The sequence below is a fragment of the Mesoplodon bidens genome (genome assembly GCF_964165515.1).
Source record: "Mesoplodon bidens genome assembly, chromosome: 9".
NCBI lineage: Eukaryota > Metazoa > Chordata > Mammalia > Artiodactyla > Ziphiidae > Mesoplodon > Mesoplodon bidens.
Genome location: NC_138166.1, coordinates 27,502,109 through 27,525,420, shown reverse-complemented (window position 1 = coordinate 27,525,420; position 23,312 = coordinate 27,502,109). Strand labels below are relative to the sequence as shown.

Genomic DNA, 23,312 nt, shown 5'->3' with positions numbered 1-23,312 from the left:
GGTAACCCCTCAAGGCAATATTTGATACAAGTTGACACAATTTCTAATCCCCTACCCTAGAGAAATTCCCAAAGTGAAAAAGATGGCCTACTTGAGGTCCAGTGTTTTTGTCAGGTTGTTTGGGAAGAACAAGGCACACCTGCCCAGAGTACATCAGCTTCGTAAAATGTAGAAGCTCTGGACTGGGAAGGCATAGAGTTGATGAAAGCTAAAATATATTCAGATTCTCCCAGAAACTTTGGAGTAACTTAAAAAAAAAAAAAGCTATGAAAATCTAATGGGAATTGAGAACATTTGAGTCTAATTAAGAGAGACACTATTTTTTGTAGCCTTGGATATACTGATCCAACCATAGGAAGAATCCTGCATAAGGAAAATGTTGCATGGGAAAGAGTGTTGATAGATAGGTCTTGAGTTGGAAGTATGAGGTCACTGGTTTATATCCTGAGGAGAAAACCTGGACATATTCCATGAAAAACAGCTGCTTTAGTAAAATGTAATGTCTTACACACAAGTGGAATTAAACTAGCTACTGTCATTTTAAGGATTCCACAACTCTCCAAGAGAGGTGGATGTTTGGACTCAAGCCTTTCAGATTTGCTGCTTCAGCACGAAAGTATAATTTTCCTTGAAATAAATCAATAACAAAAAAATACATTTCAGTCAGAGTATATACTTTATGACTTGAATTATTTACATTTATTGAGACATGACTTATGGCCCAGGATAGGGGCTATCTTGTATTTCATGTTTACTTGAAATGAATGTATATTGTATTCTTGTTTGGTGGAGGGTTCTACAAATGTCAACTAGGTCAAAATGGTTGACAATGTCGTTTAAGTTTTCTGTAACGTTGCTGATATATATATATATATATATATATATATATATATATATATATATATACTATCAATTATTTGAAAAGGATTGTTGATATCTCTGAATATAAAAATATTTCTTTGTGTAGTTCTGTCAATTTTTGCTTTGAGTATTTTGAATCCCTCTTATTAGGTGAATAAACATTTTCTATTATTATGTCCACTTAGTTTTAAAAAAGTGTAGGTTGTTTTCCCCTGCCAGCTCTGTAGAACTTCAGAGATCCCCCAAGATCATATTTGACTTTCACTGAGAAGTGTCTTCCCAACTATGGGAGTAGGGGAGTTGGGCTTGATTCCACCATTCTCTGAATCTCAGCACACCCCACCCACACTCACCCTACCTCTCCTTTTTTAAATACCACTCTTATTGTTTAATATTTTTACAGGGATATATTATCATTTTAACAAAAAATAATGTTTAAAAACAAAAACATTACTCCTCCCCCCCAGTTTCAGATCCTTATAAGTTGTGTTTCCTATAGCGAAGATAGTTACCGACTGCTGAGCCGCACCCCACAGGCCTGCAAGCCTGTAGTTGCCCAGCCTCCAGACCGAAGAAGAAACCCAGAGACAGTGACAGAGACATCAATTTATTGGACAGGGGATCTTTTTTTTTTTAATTTTTTTTTTATTAGTTTCTGCTTTATAACAAAGTGAATCAGTCATACATATACATCCGTTTGGACAGGGGATCTTAAGCAAAAGAAGTTCTGGAGCGACACTCCACTATTTACAGCAGAGGGCAGGCAGGACATGTCTACAGTCTTCTCTACCAGGGGGAGGAGGCTACCATTTACAGAGGGAATTGACATCGGGTTGGCTCATCAGTTACCAGGGAAACCAGGAGCTGGGGCACGTCCCTCACAGCCCCTCAGGTTAACGAGCATCACAAGGGCAGATGTTTCCCTTTAATAAACTAGCAGGTGGAGCTGTTCTGGCCTAAAGGGCATGGGGCAGGCACGTTCATGTGAGTAGGGTGCAGATGAAGCAGGGACTGGTCCAGAGTGGATGTACAAACAGCAAGAGGACAATCATCTTGAGTGGCTGACCGTACACCAACCCCCTGGGATTGGGTGGACGCCAGCTGGGTCCTTTCCTTGCCTGGTGCCGCTCACGCCAATTTAAGGAGACCAGGTTCGGCAGAGCAGAAATTTTATTTGTTGATCAAGGTATGGGAAGGGAGAAAGACCCCTTCTGCGAAGGGGATGGAGGCGGGAAACTTTTAAGGGGTGGGTATGCCATCAGAATTGCGGAAAGGGGGGCTTCCCTGGTGGTGCAGTGGTTGAGAGTCCGCCTGCAGATGCAGGAGACACGGGTTCGTGCCGCAGAGCGGCTGGGCCCGTGAGCCATAGCCGCTGAGCCTGCGCGTCCGGAGCCTGTTCTCCGCGGCGGGAGAGGCCACAGCAGTGAGAGGCCCACGGACCGCAAAAGAAAAAAAAAAAAAAAGCGTTAAGGGGTGAAGACTTACAGAAATAGCTGGAGCATGTGCAGTCCTTTGCACATGGCAGGCACTAATTGTACCTAGCAAAGTGCAGGTCCCGCATTTGAGCGGAGGTCTCAGGGTGGTAAGGAAGCAAAGGAAACCTTCCAATCCTTTGGGTCTTGTCTGCGCAGGCGCGGCCCTCGTTGTCAGATTGGAGCCGGTTCAGGGCGGTTGTCTGTCGCCATCTTGGCCCTGTCTGGCGGCTGCAGGTTCTGCGGATTTGCTTCTGTGGCGTCTGCCTTAGTTTCTGTTAAACTGGCACAGCTGTGGGCATAGGCTGACGGATTGTGGTGTGGGGAAAAGAAAGTAGATTAGTCTCTGTACTGGCGTGGGTCTCTTTCTGGGGACAAAAGGACCCCGTCAGAGAGCCCCAGGCAATTTACTGGTCGATAATTCAGCCTTCGCAGCTGGTCCCAGATGGAGCCCCATTCGCTGTCATGCTGCACCCATGGCTCCGGGGCCTGGCCTGGTGGAGATCCCTGACTCACAGGACCTGCAAAGCCACTGCACAGGGCGCGCGGAAGGGAAACAGGTAGGTTGACCTGGGGCCCGGCTGGGGAGATGCCAGGTTGGGCACACAGTAGGTGCTGACAAAGTGCTTAGGGATTTGGAAGCTTCGCCCTGCGCAAGCCTCACTGGAGATTTTGTACAGCAAATCCTTATCGTGCCAGGAGCAACACTCTATTTAAAGAGCATTTCAAGGAAGCCAGCTAGCACCCTCATAGTTAGGATTAGGGGTCCCAGAATTTGGTCTGTGTCTGAAGGGGCCGAGAGCAGGAGCTGGGCAGGAAGTACCACCCAAATGTGAGTTTTAGGCCTGACCGCACCCCTGCCTGCCTTTGAGAGCGGGCACTGTCCTCTTAGCTTGGGGTGTGGCTATCAGCTCATGCTGCCCATGAGGCTCACTTCCCCACCTGGCTGGCAGGGATGATGCTCATCCTTCAGAAAGGCCTGCCTGGCAGGAGGATCCTGAATGCAGTGGGTGCAGGAGGGAGGAATGGCTACATATGTGCCCAGAATTTGTCATCACTCATCTAAATGCCTGTTCGAGGTCCCCCCAGAGATTCTACTCACCCAGAAAAGCATCACAAGACAGAGGTGTCAGCTGATGGCTACACGCTGGCCTGTGGCTACAGCCCTGTGAGTGGCCATGAGGACCCAGCTGGCCTGAATACATGAAAGCAGCTACCCTCACCCACTGGGCCACCTCCAGGAAGACTCCCCACCCTCCCACCAGGACATATGGACGCCTTTCCTGCCCTAAGGCCGATTATATATATCAGAGAATTGACTATATATATATATATATGTGTATATATATATATATATATATATACACATATATATATATGTATATATATATACACATATATATGTACACACACATATATATATATGGGTGCCTGATATATATTACAATAGATACAAAGTTTTTAAAAAATACACCATTTTACAAACAAATGAGTTGGCTGAAATGTACAGATACAGATATATTTTAAAACCAAGAAACAAAAACAAAAAAATGGTCTCTTGAAACAAAACAAAGTGAGTTTGTTTTATTTTTCAATTCTAGATGTATGATTTAAATTCTGGGAAATCATCCAAATTTTTTATTCAGACAATGGCTATTAATCAATTTTAGCTGAATTCGATATTAAATATTTGTTAAGTATGTGTTTCACTAATTTTATGGCCTTTCTCAGTGTTCTACTTAAATAGATCCTTTTTTTTTAAATTTGGAAATGTATATTTTTTTACAAGTTAAAATTATACTAAGGAATCTACGGAAAACATGGGGTATTGTTATTACAGTACTGTTACTCTCCAATAATTAAAGGAATTGAAGACAACACTAGTGCACAAAGAGGAATTGGTCTGTACTCAGTTTTCAGAATAATTAGCCTAGGTAGATAATGTCTATGATTTCAAGAAAATTCCCCCCAAACTTTTTCCCAAATATTATAACATCCCATTATTTATTCATGTTATATTTTTAATAATCAATTTCTGCCATTAATATGATAGCATCTCCCTGAATATTCCTTGAAAAAGAATGCTTTTATATTAAAAGGAAAAAAAAAGACTCAGTGTCATACAAGGTAGGCAAACATTGGGTTTAATAGAGTTTCCTTAAGCAAATTTCCTTACCTGCAAAAGTCTTCAATGTCTTAATTTGAAGTATAATATAATGATATATGTAGTATTCTCTCAAGCTCGTTTTCTCATGGAATCCTTTATTCCATGAAGCATCAGAAGAAACTGTTGTTTTATAGAAATTTACCAGTATAGCATCATTCATTCTTTCATCTACATGTATGTTTGCTTTCATTAGGCAAAGAGACAGGATCAACAGTTCTTAATATATAGATAATGTCAAGTAAACGTCACAGAAAATATTTTCTAACTTTTGTCTGGGATACTTAAGATTTTATACCTACATGCTTTTCCTGTTTAGTTTTCTGTTTACTAATCATAAGAAATATAGTAGAAGGTAGAAAGAAAATAAAAGACTTTATGATTAAAATTAAATTTCACTACAGTATTATTTTGAACATCAACTAGAGTATTTAAAGAGGAAGTTCATGATAGAATTAATTAATTAACCAAAAAATACATTTAAGAAAAGATTGGCCACAAAAATAGTATAAGGCCAAGTATAAGAATCCATTTAAGCAGAGATTAAAACATGCGCGTTTTTATTTTTTATGGTCTTTCTTTTGGGGAAAAAATAGGCATTTTTTTAATCCCCATTTTGTCCTCACATGAGTATAAGGTAAGAGTTCTAAGGTCAGTGATAACTCTGCTGTAATGTATATTAAATCAGTGTGTGTACTTTTTCTGAATGTTACAAGTCAACTACTGATAGTTCAAACGCTCTCTCTCTGATGTCTGCAAGGATGATAACCAACTGTACGGATGTGGATGATGTGCCTTTCCTGATAGAGCCTCTTTTGACTTAAAGTCTGTTGATTGCTCCTTTTGCAATAAGAGCATTTTCAACTACCTGAATCAAGACTTTCATAATATCACTTACTGGTTCTTGACAGCTAATGAAGTGTCAAAGCAGGGCTGATAAACTCCAGAGCCTATCAAGAGGACCAAGTGTAGCATTTTTTAGATTCTGATTTACTAAATGAGGTGGAAGTCATTATGTTCATCAAACAAACTCAACTATGAACTTTTAAACTAATTTCTTGATTTTTTTAAGGAGAAGTAATTTCTTCTTATAGAGTACTTAGAAATGGTAAAGCAACAGTTATATTGGGAAAAACTAGAAAATCTTTCTCAATTTTGTAATTATACTAGTTTCTACCACTTTTTGAGTTTTATCAGCAGTGGCATTTAGCCTAATAAGAAACAAGTGCCTGTTTTAAATAACACCCTTACAACATTAATATAAAATTAAAATAAATTTTAAAAACCTTGGAAATCTTGTTAAAAATGCATTGCTGCTTAGGGACACAGCCAAATACATAACCTCAACTTTTAAAGCAAGTTTTGTGAGGTGGAAGTACATAAGTTGCTATTTTCATAACAATTGATTAATTTGAATAGAAAGTTAAAATATGTGTCTTTGAAGAAATAAATATGTTCCAATTTTAAGTATATAAAATTACTTTCTATAATTTAATCCGAAGTTTAGTGATAACAATATTGTTATAAAGACATGATCCACAAAGATAATCTATTAACTATTTACAAAATAAACAAGTATCAGGAAAATGAAAGTATTAAGTATTAAGATATCAGTGACCTTAGATAATGTTAAAGGACTCTAGTTGCTCATATTGAACTACTCCGAGGGTTTTATTAGGACTGAATAGCACTAACACACACTTTCTCTCCCTGCAGGTCTAAAGGCAAATTTTACCCCTATTATTCTCTGCATTCAGACTAATGGGAGTGTCTAATTTTGAGTGTGTATTGTGGCCAGCAGGGATTAAAGGGAGATCATGTTTCGCTCTAAACGAGGTTTATTACTTATCATTCTAACATTGTTATTAGTGCTTTGTTTTGGTTTTTATTTTGCTGTTTTTTTGAAAGGAAAACAACCACATTTCTTGATGAAGTATAGAAGGAAGTTTAAAAAGAACTTAAGCTGGGTTTTTTTTGTTTGTTTTTTTTTTGCCTACTCTTGAAAAAGAGGTAAATCTGGTTCTGAATTAGATGTTTATCTTGTGGGGATAAATGTCTCTGTGTCCTGTATTGGTCTAGAGAATCTTTAGTGTCTGCTGTCCTGTCCAGCCCAGAGATGTGCTTGATTTAATGGGCCCCGGGAGAGCAAGGATTTTCCACAAACAAGCTGGATTTTTAGCTTCGTCCTAGGGAATCACTTAGTTGTCCTTTGGGCTCTTAAACCAAACCTGGCTCACATTATATTTAATTTCAATCCCAGAACAGTTCTAAACACGACCCAATCTTGGAATACATTTACAGTAGAATGTTTTTGGAAAAGAGAATAGAATAATTTAAACTTGTCTCATTTTCTGTATAAGGTAAAATTCTTAAATTATTTTGTTTCTATACAAAATTAATTTTAGAAGTAATACTATCAGATAACTTTACAAAAAAATTATTTTGACAGAGCAGAATATAGGAAAACTTAATTTTTCCCAAATTATCTACATAATAATCCTATTTACCACCTTTTCATTTATGTATGTAGAAAAATTATATAATGTCAATGAATTGTTATGAACTAATTTCATTAGGGCATCTGACTTCCATTGCTTAATTAGTTCTGAAATGTGTTCACTTCAAAATTAAATACATTATTAGGGGAAAAATACTTGTGGAGTTCCATCATAAATAGGATATTATTGTCACTAAGATTAGAATGTCCCCAGAACACATTGTGTGGTTTCATCTAGAGACTCTTTGAGTTCATTGATTTTCAGCACCATCCTCTCTCATCTCCCTCCTACCCCTCTGCAGGGAAATCTGATTCCAACAAAATCCTTTTATAAGTAAGCCTGAAGCCTTCATGATCAAAATGTATTCATTCTAGTTATAGAGGTGGGACATGACAAGTGAATGCCCTCCCTCCCCCATCCCCCAAAAAAGACTATTAAAAAAAATCTCAGGTGAACAACTTCTATTTTTCAACTGACAAACTTAAATTGCATTTGTTTGTGGCACTCAGATACTATGTAGTTTAGAGAATGAAGAGACTAGGAGTAGTAAGGGCAGCAGGATAAATTATGAGTTATCTAACCCATATGCACTATTATACATGATAAACATATCCATTTTATCCACCTAATTGGAAATCCATCCATTCATTCATTCAGTAAGCATACAGTAAACACCTTTGTCAGCCAAATCTGGGGTTTAGGTAATTCCTATCCCCAGCCACATACAGCTGCCTCTTGGATTTGGTTACTTGATTTATCCTTGGGAATATTCACATCATCTCCTGGACTTCCTTGTGACCTCTCTCTCCCTCCCAGCTTTAAGAATTAAATAGATTCTTGTCTCAGTTACAAAGGGACACCCACAAACACTGAATTACATATGTTCTCTAGTAAGTTCACGCTTGGACATATCAGTTTTTGTCAGTGATTAAGGAAAACTTTTTTTGCTCCCATAAATGTGTTTTGGGATGGAAATAATGGAAAAATACTGACTAAATACTCAATTTATTTCTTCAGTAAAAGATCATTTGCTCAGCATTAAGGCAATTCAAATAAATCATTCTTAAGCAGTTTTTTAAAAATTCTTATAGTGGGCATATGCAACAGATAATGGGTGACTAAATGATTTATAACTATTTAATTCTCCATATGTGAATATTTTACACAGTTTTGTTACTGGAGAAATGAAATATTCAATTTGTAAGTATCAGAATAAGTTTGCTTTCTTTTAGCCATGTGGGGAAATGCTAGTTATTTGAAGAACACACTGAAACATATGCTGTGATGTATGTAAATGGAATGACCAAGACTGCCTGAAAAATCAAACTTTCGATTATATTAATCAGATAAGCGTCCTTTTTTTTTTTTTACTTCGCTAATGATACAATGCTTACCACTCATAGGCAATTAATGCACAGTTGCTGGTGAACAGATTGATGATGGAAACCTGCCTGTAAAGGAGCTTTACAAATAAGACAAAAGACAGAATCTAGAAACAAACCTTAATCCTAGATCACTAGCCCATCGCTTAAAGCACCAAATTAAACTTGATTTGAATTGTAAAAGAAGTATCTACATTTCAATTCTAAATTTTTACTAATCATCTTGCACAGAAATGAGTGATCAGTTAAATATATATGTTTGTATTAATAATTTTTGTCCACATTGAAACATTTAGTTGATTTATGTAATAATGACATTTAAACTTTCATTGTTATTCTTCCAAGAAGTAAAAATTAACATTATGCATTAGTTATTTTGTAAATCGTTTCCAACTTTTTTTTTTTTTTTTGATTATATGCTTGTGCCCTAAACTTACTGCCATCAGTGATCAGGCAGCAAAAATAAGGAGAAAAAATTAAAGTCACAATTTTTTAGAAATTTATTTAGAAAGAGCATTGAACTGAGACCTAGGAGACCTGAATTTAAACCTGGCCTCTGCAACTGTTAATGGTAGAGTCACTCATGCTCTTTTGCAAATGGAGGCAATCAGACTACAATCTAAAGATCCTTCTAGATCTCAAATTCAATAATTAATTATCTAGTTAATCATTTCCTCTACAGATAATTAGACCCATATGCCACTGTGGTAACTTTATATCTAAAAGAACTAAACACATAGTCTAATGCCCATGCAGATAAATGGCATGCAGTTAATGCATTCATGTGTGTAATGGTCAAAGTGTGTGGGGCAGCAGAGGAGGGAAGTAATACCTACTAATTCTCAAGGCTTTCATAGTAGAGATGGCTTCTAACTGTACCTTGAAGCATGAGAACATGGAAAATAAACTAGAAGCAAGAGGGGGGAGGCTAGATTTAGAGAAGAGTAAACTGGCCATTTCTGATAGAATTGTGGGAGCTTATAGAAATAGGCATAGAACAAGGTAGCAAAGGAAGATTAGGGACTGTGACTTTTTTAGGGAGACTGAGCGAAGGTGATAGTGGTGGGTGTAGGTGCTCTTTTTAAAAATAAAAACATTACATTTTTGAAATTGGCTCTGGTCAATTTTTATAATAATGCCTTGAGCAATATGTTAAAATTGAGAGGAACTGAAGATAGGGGACCAGTTAAACTATTGCTATAAACTATAGCAATAAACTATTGCTATTGCAATAATTTCTGTGTTTAATGTTACTAAACAAAACTCTGAAAAACTTTATTCATATGATTATTATATATAAAATGACTATAGGAGTGCTTAGCACATAGAATTTTTTAAAATAGCCATTTTATAGCCACATTATAAATAATTTAGGGTTTAGATGGCATAATTTTATTGGTTATTTGAATGTAATATATAATTAGAAAATCTAGTCTATAGTCTGACATATAATACATATCACAACATTTACTTATTCCTAGATGTTATTACATTTACTTTTTCTGAGTTTTTGCTGTATTTTTTTAAAAAAGGTGTTTCAAATACTATTTATTGAGACACTTGCTTCTATGTGCCAAGACTAGGTATATACCAGGAAAAGGTTCTAGGACTAGGAATACAAATATAGGTAAAAGCAGCATATTTTAACTCTAGAAAGGGATCCAAAAAGATAAAGCAGTGATTAACCTACATTATTACATGGTACTATTTCACAAAGGAAGGCATGATATACTGTCCCTTAGAAGGCTGGAGAATTCACAGGAGAGGCTTAACCTAGATCATGAAATCTGAGTAGGTTCACACAGTAAGTGAACACGGAAACCATTGGGAGATAGACCACATTCTAAGCTGTGGTAACTATAGGTAGCGGACCATTGAGGTAACTGGAAAGAATTCTACCCATGCATGTGTGTGTGTGTAAATATATATATTTATAAGTCGTTATATATAGGTACATACACAAACACAATCTACTGGTGAATGAGCCCAAAAACGTGTGGAAAATACAAAGGGCTCAAATGATATGTTGGAAATTTCTAGGCAGGTTTTAAAGAGGCAAGTGATGTAATATCTGTGCTTTTAAGTTTGACCCATTCCTTGTTTGAATGAATATATTACTAAGAAGTTGTTATTGCTGTAGTTTCTTGAATGGGTGGGTGGTCTGTATCCTTAAACCTAGCAAGTTTCAGAATGTCTGATATTGCCTCTCTTTCTTGCTGGGTATAAACTTATTGAGTCATGTATGTTTTCAGTTGGGTATTTGCACAAATTCCTTTTTTGTTTTCTGGCAAGTAATCTTGCTTTCAATAAGGATAAAGCCCACCTGATAACTTTCCTTCAATAGATGACTGGGTTTTTATTCATGGATTCCAAATATATTCTTCCTTTATTTAGGAAGTTCTATAACTGATCCTCTGTAAGATTAGATTTTCCTGGAAGATGGTGACATTTCAATCTGCAGATATGTTTATTTTTAGATTTTATTTCCTCTCTTTTATTCTTGTTATCTTCCCAGTCAATTTCATCTCTTTCAATGAAAATTTGATTTTGTTATTACTTAGTTTGGAACTTTGGCAACAAGACTCAATCCTCTCTTCTCTGTCAATTCCTCTTTCCTATGCTTTTCAATTGCATTTTGGTCAACTTTTTATCTCCTGACAGAGAGTGAGCTGGAGGAGTTCACTTTCTCACTGTTGGAGTATACAATTGTAGTTTTGACTTGAAAACAAGCTTCAAATTTTTTAATATATTTTCTTCTAGGAAAATATATTCTTTATTCTTTCATATTTTGGCGATTGGTGTGTGTCTTGTGAAACTCCATCAAAGACACTGTGGAGTAGTCTGGGGTTCACACCTTCTACTCCTGCCTTCACTGTAGTTTACCTACAGTGATTTCCTTTAGTAGAAGGATAATGCACATACAATAAATATTGAGCATGTGTGTGTTATTAGAACAGTACTTGGCATATAAGTGTTTGTTATGATGTTGCTGCTGCTTTTTTACTTTAGCTGTACTTCTGCTTTTTATGGACATTTTCCAGTAATTTTATAGCCATATAGACTCCTACAGCTTGTTTATGTAATAAAGGATTTATGGATGGAAGGTTTGTGATTTGTTACATTTTAGTTACTAATTACATCGTACCTGGGATATTTGTTTTGTAGAAAGATTATCCTGGAGGCAGTGCATAACATGGCTTGTTGGAATAAACCTAGAAAGGAAGTTCTGTTAGAAGATAATTAGAATAATCAAGGGAAGAAATGATAAGGAATTGAACTATGACAGTGGCAGTGAGGATATAAGCAAAAGCAAGTTACAGGAGAAATTATAGTGTTGAATAGAACTGAAGTGATGGAATGGGTCTCTGGGTGATGAGGCTCTGGTTTGTACAATTCTTTGGATGAGTGATACTTGAAACCAATTTAAAAATGTACAGAAAGGTGATGATGTAAATGGAAAAAAGAAAAGGGAGTGAGTTCTGATCAATTCCTGCAGACTCTGAGATATTTGTGCAATATGTAAATAGAGGTTACTAGTAAGCCTTTGTTTGGCTTTTGGGGGGAAAATCTGTCTTTGAAGACATACGTATGAGACGTCAAAATACTGCTAGTGACGAAAGCCATAGTTGTGGATAAGATTATACACAGAGTTATTATTGTATAAAAAGACCAAGTACAGAGCAAATAAAATAATGTAAATATTTAAGAAACTCTTAACTAAGGTGAATTATGTGATAGTGAGAGGTAACCAAACTTCTCAACAATCAGTTCTTAGTGTTCTCCAAAGTATATTCTTATATTTCTCACTTTTTCTTTTCAATGATCATTCCTTAGTATTCTCAAAAATTCAACCTTCTTAGAGGTAGTGCAGAGGAGGACAGAGCCTGGCCTCTGGTGTCAGGAATTAGAATCTTGACTCTACATCTCACAAGCTTTATGACCTAGGATATTCCCAATATCTATCTGAGTCAATTTCTTCATGAGAAAAAATGGAAATGAAAATTTCCACCTCTAACTGTTGTTGTGGGCCTTACATAAATATACTAATAAATCATTCAGCAGTTTTTTTGGCACATAGTAGGCACTGAAAACTTATTTCCTTTGTATTTTCTCTTCTGTCTACTGGTTTTTATTCATGTCCTCTTACACTTCCGTGTAAGAAGGTTAAAAAACTAGTCGTCAATGAACAAAATAAAGTCAGAAAAATAAGGTGAATTTTCCCACAATATAACTTTATTAATCTCTAAAAATTATTCTTTATATGTGTTTTTTGGTCCTTTCTAAACTTTTTGCTGATTAAGTATGAAATGATAATGATAGTAAATAGCACTTGTTTTGTTGCTTTGTTTTTATAGTGCAACCTTTCCTTTCGGCCCTTATTTTGGTTTTGGAAATTTAAATAATAATCTAGGAAGCGATGAAATACAGAATCTCAAAATTTGGGGACCTTGATGAACTTTCCAATATTTACAAATATCTAGATGTGATTATCATTTAGTCAAAATATTTTGGCATCATATAGACCCAAACTTTGACTACTTTAAATAGGATCTTTGTTCTATGAAAAGGACAAAGTTCAAGTCATGGAAAAAGGACATAAGCCTAAAGCCATCATTGAATACAGGCAATTCATTAGAGTCCAGCAACTGGTGGGGTCCTATTACCTTTCATGCTATAAAACTTAGAGAAGGGAGGGTATTGAAGGGAGGGAGAAAGGAAGGAGGAGAGAAATAGAAATAGAAATGTCATGGAAGTCAGAAATATAAAGAACAGGATGGCTGTTGTTTGGATTTGAGGTCAAGTGTACAGCAGTTCTCTATCCAACTATGAAAAAGTCTAGTTCTGGGCGGTCTTGCTTTCTAGAAAGCAGTATTGACTTTATTGCCTTTTTGAAATCTGATTCGATCATTGTAATATAATCATCTGTATAAATCTGTGCTTATCCTAAAGATAATCAGGATACCACAGGAACTATACAACTTTCTTATGTAGAGCTGAATCTACATATGTGATTTTGATGTAAATTTTGTCACCTTTTTTTCTTTTCATATATTAAATATACAAGAAGAGCATTAACTTATAAAATAATTTTCACTATCTTAAATAACATACTGATAGTGACTGCTAACAATGTCTTTTCCTTTTTCTTTATTCAGATAGAGCTACATTAGAGATCCTGATGAATTGAGGGGGAAAAGGCAAATCTGAAAATTTATAAATAAATAAGTATGATGAAAATGACAATTGACTCATTAGAAAAGAATCACAGTTCTTCTCCCATGATTATTTGATAGGATATTCTGATTAAAGAACAGATCAATTAAAATTTCTTTTCTCCTTTTGCTGCATGATATTAGATTTAAAAAATCTATCAAATGCACTTTATTTGTGTCTTGAACGTCATAAGATTCATAAGATTTTTTAGTATTACATCACAAGAGAATGCAATCTATTTATAATTGAAAACAGTGCTGCTTGAAATTATATGAATTGATTTTCCCTTCCAGAACATCTATACACTTATGCTTACTGTCTGCATTGTCTTATAGCCTGTCATAATAATAATGGTGATAATAGGTAGCATTTATTGAACACAAACTATTTGCTTGGCCTTGTAACCACTTTATCTTTCATTTTGTCATTAAGCAAATTATAGAAACACTAAATCATTTGGTGAATCTGGAATAAACCAAATGTTTGCTTAATTATCTTTCAAATTTAAGAATACATAGTTCATTAAGAGTGCTTGTCTGAAATGGCACTTTTGATTACAGTCCTACATTTACTTTTCTCTATGGTTGACACGGCATGTAGAAGTTGAAGTAATGTCTCAACAAGGGAAAAACTGAATTGCACCCAAGAAGAATTAGTGTCTTTGTATGCTTTAGTCTACTAGGATTCACCAAAGTCAAGCTGATTCTATAGAAATTTAGGTTTTTCTAAAATAACATTTGTTGTTGTTTGACTAAATGTGAACATAGGCAAGATGTAAGAAAGTAGTGGAGTATTAAACATCTCATATTACTGAATATTAATTTTAGTTCCAATACCAATTTGTGTGATGGTAAGATTTACATAACAGAAGCTGAAAAGAAACACCTAAAATTCTTTGACTCTAAAGGAGTAAAGTCAAAGTTGAAGTTATTTAATATCAATTGCAGCTGAACATGTCTACATATAGGGAAAATAAAATTATACATTTAAGTTAAAAATCATAAAGGAAAACAATATTTAAAAATGTGAAATCTAGACTTTGAGAAAAAAATCTCTGATTTTAACCTAGGTTTTTTCACCCTGAAAAGTGGTGAGATAATCTAAGCAATCCAGAATTTGCCCTGGCTGACTGCCAAGAAGATCTCAAAAAGGCTCCTCTCTCAGTTACAAAGCAATGTGTAAAGTCCCTGATACAGAGGAACATCTAAAGAAATAGCAGCAAAAGGAATGATGAGGCAAAATTAAGTACATTTGAAAGGAATGTAGAATAGCTGCTAACCTGTACTCCAGGAAAAATTGCCTTTTTGTTTAATGAAATGATCCAGCAGTAACATTTTTTAAAGTGTAGTTTGTTTCTAGAGTGATTTCACATGTAAATGACTAAAGACTTTCTCGAAGTTGTCGGTACCTAAACCAATAATTCTCCCTGAACTCAACCTGTAACATATTTTCAATTGTATGAATATTTTCATTGTTTAAAATTGTGATATAGAAAGTCATTATTTTTGCTATTTAAAGTTCAGTGTACAGAAACTGGCAAACAAAAAAAGAATACTGTTCTTAATATGACCATTACATTTAATATTAATGTAAATCAAGGAGCATAGTGCTCTTCTCATTTATCCCTTCACCATACAAAATTACTGATGTTAACAAGTTAGCACACTTGGTAAGATAGTAGAAAAGTACTTTTTTCATTCAGCTCCATCTGGACCCTAATTTCCTACTTGTAGTCAAGATCAAACATATTAATATTTAACCTCTACTTATACAAACAGGTAATCTTTAACTGAGTGTTTACTATGCAAACTATTGCAGTAATTTTTTATGAATTATCTAATTTCACCTTCATAATAACTCTTGGGAGATTTATTATTAACCCCATCTTCCAGAACTCGAGGCCCAGGTAGTGTAAGGAACTCATGCTAGTTTACACACCTTGTACGTACTGAGGTGGTGCTTGTGTTTTCACCTATAACTGGACTCCATGTTCTATGGCTGTAGTAGTTGTCTTCCTATAACTTCTTCCACATTATGCTTAGACCTCTCTTACATGGTTTCTGTGCATTTCAAATTAAAATCAATCCTTGTGTCTCTTAAATGACCCTCCCAATTATTAATATCTCTTATGTAATTTTCTTGGTTTAGACTCAGCTGGCTTTTTAAATTTTTTTAGTTTGCCTAGCTACCTATAGTTTAGTCTCTCTGGTATTAGGGTAGAGTTATAGCATTTAGAATTGGAAAGAAGAGTGAAGGTTAATCTAGTCTATTTGTTAAACAGATCTCTTTATACAACCATTCAGTGAATGCATGAATATATCCAGTGATACAGCCCCTGTCTCTGGTAATAGCCCTTTCCATCCTCACACAGCTCAGGGTGCCTGAAATATCAGTCTTACGTTGACTCTCTGTAGCATTGATCCTTTACAATCATTTCGTGAGAGGAATGGCATTTACATTCAGATATCATGTGGTGGATTCTCTGTTCTTTCTCTCTGGAGACTAACAGCTCTCATTTATTTCTGTGACTTGCATGAATGAAACTCCCTTGATCTATTTCTTCCTTCCCTCCTTCCTTCTATTCTTCCTTCCTTCCTTCCTTTTTTTTTTTTTTTTTTTTGGTCAGAGGTAGAGAATAAGATAAGCCCAGTATTGTACTGTTTCTCATGAAGAAATTAGAAAAGCATCTTTTAACAATTTATTAACAATTAATTCTTGTAATTTTGTGTGTAAGATGGGTAGGTAGGTAGGTAGATAGATAGGCAAGCATTCAGTTTAATATTTATGGCCTGCTAATATGGAAAAGAAACCATGTGAGTTGTGGATGATGAGCTATTAACTATATATCTCCTTACGTGAGGGAATGTTAATTCTGGTAGGTAAGTCATTTATAGGAGTGATTGTAATAATTGACAGTGTGATGCAGATTATGAGTAATTCAAGCAAAATATTACAAGAAATTAATTCTATGAGAATTCTTAGGGATCGCATTTGAACTAGCTTGGAAGAGTGATACTATTTTCTCTAGGTGGCATACAGTTGTAGGTGTCCGGAACAATGGCAGGAAAGGCTAATAAGGGGATGCCCACAGAGCACGTTTTCCTGGAGGGTTGTGGACACGAGAAAGAGTACTGAGGTGGGGTCTAAACGCAAATGGTGTTTATCTGACCTTGAAGGCTAAGTTAAGGAGTTTGAACTTTATTCTCTATTAAAATAATATTTTTGATAAGATGGAAAAGGCAATAAGAGAACTAAAGCAGGCAACTTTCAAATGACTAATGTCCTGGGATAGGGCTGGGACATTGAAGCGGAAGGGTCTTTATTTTGGCTTCCTCTCCTTGGAAGGCACATTCTACATTTTATGGAGGCTGATGAAAAGGTTCTATGTGTGCATGGTAAAAATCTGAATCATTGATTCAGGACACATTTCTGGAGACTCCTCAACATTTCTTTCCCATGAGAGATGGGTTGTGGTGGTATGTGTGTATGTATATATATATAAACCTAACTTCAATTGAAGCAGATAAAGAAAACCTCTTTGGTGATGATCAGCACTTACCTCTCTAGTGCAAAGGTGGACTTACTGTTATTTCTATCTGAAGATGTTTTTCTCACTTAAGGTGTAGGTCTAAAAAAGTTCAGTATTTGCCTGTTCACAGCAAAAGCAAATTGGAAATCAATAACAAACTGAAAAATTGGGGTCATATAGTAAAATTTATTTAATTCAGTGTTTTCATAAAAGCCTAACTCAGTTTATCTATTACATATGTCAGTTACAAAATATTGCAGAGGATTTAGATGGTGAAGTTAATGATTTAATGCTCAAAAAGACGTAAATAAAAAGAGGCCTCAAACAACCTAGGAGGTTAAACAATGTTTTCCCCACACTACCTCTGCTCTGTTGGCCCCTATGTTTAACCTTCTAGCAATGACTTGGAGCAACTGAAACCACTTGAACAAATCTTAGTAAAGTTAAAGACATTTTGTATACAAAGTGACCATTGTAATCTATTACTACATGCAGAGATTGTACCAGCCCAATTGTTTGGACAAGGTATTTTCTCCTTTCTTCTGTAGGAGTGTGTGGTCTTGAATATGAAATCAGCAAACTAATGGGAGTATAACTCCCACTTCAATGAAATGTAAAGAAGTCCTGTATATTTTTTAGTACCACAAAGAATAACCACTCATTGGTAACTACAGCAGGCAGTAGCCACATTACCATGTACCAATAGTCTGTGCTCATATAGGACCTCACATTAACACCCAATGTCTTGCTTTGTTACCTTGCAGAAATGTTGGAATCCAACAATGTGATCACTTTCAATGGCTTGGCCAACAGCTCCAGTTATCATACCTTCCTTTTGGATGAGGAACGGAGTAGGCTGTATGTTGGAGCAAAGGATCACATATTTTCATTCAACCTGGTTAATATCAAGGATTTTCAAAAGGTATCTTTATTCTCATATATGTACTATAATTCTTTTGAAACAATTCAAGTTATATAGAATTTTCTAGCTATTTAACAGTGTGACAACTGAAAAAAATTGTTTAAATATTTTATCTTTTCAGACACAAATAAAAATAGTGCACTGATCTGACTATCACAAATCAATGGATGCAGTAAACCGTCAACACTATCAGGGAGGAAACTGTAGTATTTTCAGTGATCATTATAAGAAATACTAACTTTAGCTTATTCTTCCACAGTTGTGTCATTTTTCCTGCATAAAATTAAATACCTAAAGCATTATAGAAATATATCATAATTGACTTCATGTACTAGGTATATATATTTATATATAATTTACATATCTCTCTGTATTGCCAGCACTTGCAGAGTTCATCAGTCATCATACACATGCCTCATCTGAATGTCCCCTGAGTTTGGAAAGTTTATTAGAACACAGGCACTCTCATTCATTTACATATTGTCTATATCTGCTTTCATTCTACAATGGCAGAGCTGAGTAGTTGTGATAGAAATCATCTGGATCACAAAGCCTAAAATATTTACTATCTGGCCTTTTAAACAAAAAAGTTGGCCAAACCCTGATCACAAAGATCAGTTTTCAGTGTCAGGTTTTTGCAAATATGGACATTTAGACACTAGCCTTCTATCAGTATTTTTAATATACTTTATTGTGTTTCTGGATTATTTAATTAATAAGCTATACAGTTTGGAAAATATGGGTTGACAGATGAGTGGAAATTGTGCTACTGAGTCTATATGCTGTATTCTAAGTCAAACATTTTTTTTTCAGTCGGTATTTCCTGTCAATTCTCTGAGGAACAAAGATCTTTATGCAACAGCTTTCCCAAGAGTGATAATATAACATGCTTTTTAGGGTGCATACACTTTAGTGTGTGTGTATATATATATATATATATATATATATATTAGTTTTGCTGCTTCTTAACACTCAGGGTTTTAAAGTCATGTGCCTCAATTTCTTATAAACTGTAACATACTGGACAGTTATTTTTAAAAAGTAGCAGAATTGTAAAAAGCTTTTTTTCTGGTTGGAGAATGTTTTGGGATAAAGTGAAGATTTAATTTCAGGGCTGATTCATATCTCTAATAGAGTATACCGCTAAATCTAAGACTTTTACTTTTCTTCTATTACCCAAACATTAAAATTCTGACTATATATTAAGAGATTTGATTCATAACATATAGTCAAATAAAATGGCAATGCCCTTAATGATATATTTTGGAATTAAGATATAATATTTAAAAATCACCTTGGGTATTTCTTTTTTTGATTTTTCAATATATTAGATTTTGAAGCCTCATCAGATTAACAATATCCCTAAGGTTATCTATATTATCTAAGAAAACTGATTATCCATTGTTTTTTCTGAAATGATAAAAATATTTATCTTAGCATCTTTTGTAAAGGTCAAAAAATAAGCAAGTTTTTGTTGTTTTAGTGAAAGACAATCATCCTTTATAAAATGAATGAAAAATCTAAGATGATTAGGAAAACTACATATTTTAATAATAGGAGGTTATATCAGTTCAAATTTTCAGTGTTTATAGACATTTCATCATTTTATGAAATCCATATATACGAATATATGTATATACTTATTATATCTATGTATCTATTGTATATATCTGTGTATCTATAAATAGAAAATATTTGAGCACATCTCACCTCAGGATATATGTTTAATGTATTCAACATTTTTTCTGAATAAATATTCTTAATTTGGTTTATATATTCAGTTGGCTCTAAGATTGAAAAGAACTAAATTGTCATATAAACAACCTACTATTTTATAGGTAAGAAAAATCCTAGAGACGTTTGTATGCCCAGGATGCATCACTTGTAATAAACATATACTGAAATAATGTGTTAAATAAAAGGTGACTTGCCCAGTGTCACAGTGTTCTTCTTATAGGCTCTTGATTCAAATCATTATTCTAATAATGGAAGACATATTTCTAATTCTAAAGCATTTGTTTCAACATATTATTTAATTTTAATTATATCACACTCTTTATAAGGGTAAATACAGTTTACTTAAGGATTATATCTGTTTGTCTATATTGTCTATTTTTAACCTATATGTAATGTTATTCAACAACTTTTTCCTAAGCATCTACTACTGTGATAAACTCTATAGGGGGCATTAGGGTATGTCATCAATAATTCTTGAGGAACTTACAAGATAATACTAAAGATGTATGAGCATAAAGGTAAATACTAGGCCAGTCCCTGTTAGAGACAAAAACACAGTCTCAGGCTTGGAAGGACCATGAAAAGATTCTTGGCCTTGGTAAAGGGCTCAGTCTCCTTAAGGCATAAATGCTTATTCGATAATGAGTAAGAAGAGCTACCATGGGTAGATGTATAGAAGCATAAAGAAGGGAAAGTCTAAAATAGATCATGAAGTACTCTGAATATGAGGGTAAGAAATTTAGGCACTGTTAACTAAGAAGTTTTTGAGCAAGAAGAAAAAATATCAACAGGTTAACAAATCTAACCAAAAGGTAGAAATTATTCTTCATGGAAATAGATGCTATTGGAAGGACAATTTATATATTTGTTCCATTGACTTATAGTTATTCTCATTAAATTGCTTTCCAAAAGAGCACTTTCTACAGCAGAATTTATTTTACTCATGCCAGATTTTTAAGCTAATATTTTTTTACCCTGATCTGTAACAAGTTGGGAGTATACACCCCTCTAAATATGAGAGAATTTAGCATGAATGTTAGCAAAATTACTTTTTATTAATATTTGTTATAAGAGAGAAATCACAAAATGAGGCCCATGTTGTGTCAATGCTGATAATCAAGAGCTAGGAGACTATGAGAAAACAACCTGCCCTTTTCAATTTAAAAAGTTATCTGTTTTAATAATCTGTGAGTTTTGCACAATCTATCTGGAAAGCTGAATATACAGTCAATAAATCTTAGCTCTTCTATATATTATTTTTGTGTCCCAGAGAAAATTTATATTTGATCCTCCTGTGTATGTTTTACTTTACATACATAGACACACATGAAAAGAAAAGTACATGAAAAGGAAAAGAATACATAAATAAAGAGCTTCAAATGGTAAAAATAAATGTATGTCCAAAAATTTTTAGGGCTTTTTATTGTGATATGGACCTGAAATGCATTTGCCATGTCATCATAGGTTATTTCAATATGTCCTAAATTCTTGTTTATAAATGTGTTATATTTTGCTTTTTAATTCCCTAGATTGACTATCACAGCCTTTGCCCAAGTTTATGACCATTTATACTGAATTATCTAGAGGTTCCCAAATGAATGATAATCAGTCATTTCGAGACTAAAAGCTTTCTAGCAGACATGGATGATTAACTGCCATCATCTCTGGATTTTTCTTTTACATATGACTTTTTTTTTCCCTGAAATTAACTAATGTTACCAGAAAAGAAAGAGGAATAAAAAAAATTCAAAGTGCTCTACTCCAGTACAGATAGGAGTCATGGGAATCGCTCAGGGGACTGGAAAATTTTATATTAAAATTTAGATAAGGGTATTTGAATTAATATTATTGAGGGAAATGCATCTACGATCCTCTAAGCCATGAGTCATGCCTTGATTTATCTACCACTGTCACCTGATTTATCTACCACTGTCACTGTATTCAGACAATACAGGAACCTCTGGAAAGATGAAGACCAAATATCAGGGATGAAAATGCAGTTATTACACAGTTAGTCTGAGTTTTGCCCACAGTGGGGAAGGTGATTTTTTTTTTTAGAGCTATCTATTTGCTTCCTCATTTCCTCCTTTATCTCCTGAAATTATGTAGTGCTACTCTTACCTATTTTCCGTGTCCCCCAAAAAATTCCTTTCTAAAATGGGTTTTTCTAACCCTGTCAGTTGCTCATTCTAGCATGTCATGCTGAGATTTGAATGACAGAAATGGATCCAGAGCACCTGATGTCAAAATTTCCAAACCACTATTTTATGATAAAGACCAATTCATTTAGAAGACTGCAAGCCACATTCTATGCTTATTTCTATCTCTCTTCACTAGATTCTCACGTGGTCTCAGGATGATCTCCCTTTCCCAACATGCCTTACAATTCTTTACATTGCACACTGCTTACATCTACTGACTACATAAATTTCTGTGTTGCTCAACTTTCATTTATACAGCAAAGCCTAATGGGTAGACAGAGAGTGAAAGATGTTAAGTTCATGCCAATTAACTGATGCCACTGCAAAGTCTAAACTAAGAGGTTCCTTCCACATAATGCTTTATGGAACTTTCTTTATCTCAGTTGCTCCACTTGTTCTAACAGACTATAAGGTTGGATCTCTTAGAAAGCTTAATTGGCAGAAAATAATGTTTCTTCTCTGCCCTTAGATTGTGTGGCCAGTGTCTTACACCAGAAGGGATGAATGCAAGTGGGCTGGAAAAGATATCCTGGTAAGTATCAATCTACTAAGTTATTTTAGTAATTGCATAAGGCATTTCTCTATCATCATTTTTGCTCAGTATTATATTAAACACCATTCTTTGCTTCTGGACTTAGAAACAAATTAATGATATTTGATTTTGAATATTGACATTTTTATGTAAAGCATTGAAAATCTTATGTAAAGCAAGTGGGTAGAAAATGACAATACACCTGAATAAAGCAAAAATGTGTTCCTTTTGATGATTTATATACACAAAAGGTAATTAACATTTTTAGCGTATGTACTTATACTCAATAAGTCAACTTATTTGTGCAGATTTGTTTTCATGTTAATTCCTCTTGAATTCCTTTTGAATGAATTGAAATTTTTCTTCTTCTGAGTCATCATGATTAAATTCCCCTCCTTTCCATTTCATTTTATGCGTTTTCTTTCTTTTCCTTTCCCCTTCTTTCCTTCTTACATTTCTTCTTTTTTCTCCTTCCTCCCTTAGAACTTCTCTCTTCCCTTCCCTCCTTCTTTCTCACACTTCATGCACTTATTCCTTAAATAAATATGGATTGAGAAATGACTATGCAACAAACATTGTCCTGGGTACTGCGGACAAAAGATGAGTGAATGGCAAGCAGTCCCTACACTGGTTTTACCACTGTTAGTAGGTAGAGGCCATTTTTCCTGAGGTAAACTTTGTCAGTAAAATTAGGTGGGCCGCTGGTTTGAAGTATAGCCAAGGATCTGCACAGATCATGAAAGGCAGTTATAATCATTTAAATCAATAAGTTAACATGAATTCAGGATTTTAAATATAAT

The 23,312-nt window shown here is 34.7% G+C and overlaps 1 protein-coding gene across 4 annotated transcripts in view; it reads left to right on the top strand.

The window, feature by feature from the left end:
• Positions 1 to 23,312, top strand: part of SEMA3A (semaphorin 3A) — a 507,688-nt gene that overhangs the window by 319,530 nt on the left and 164,846 nt on the right. For all 4 annotated transcript variants that reach the window (XM_081244273.1, XM_081244271.1, XM_081244270.1 and 1 more), the window contains 2 exons: positions 17,885 to 18,042; positions 22,450 to 22,512. In XM_081244273.1, coding sequence (XP_081100399.1) covers positions 17,885 to 18,042; positions 22,450 to 22,512 — 221 coding nt within the window. The remainder of the gene's footprint in view (positions 1 to 17,884; positions 18,043 to 22,449; positions 22,513 to 23,312) is intronic.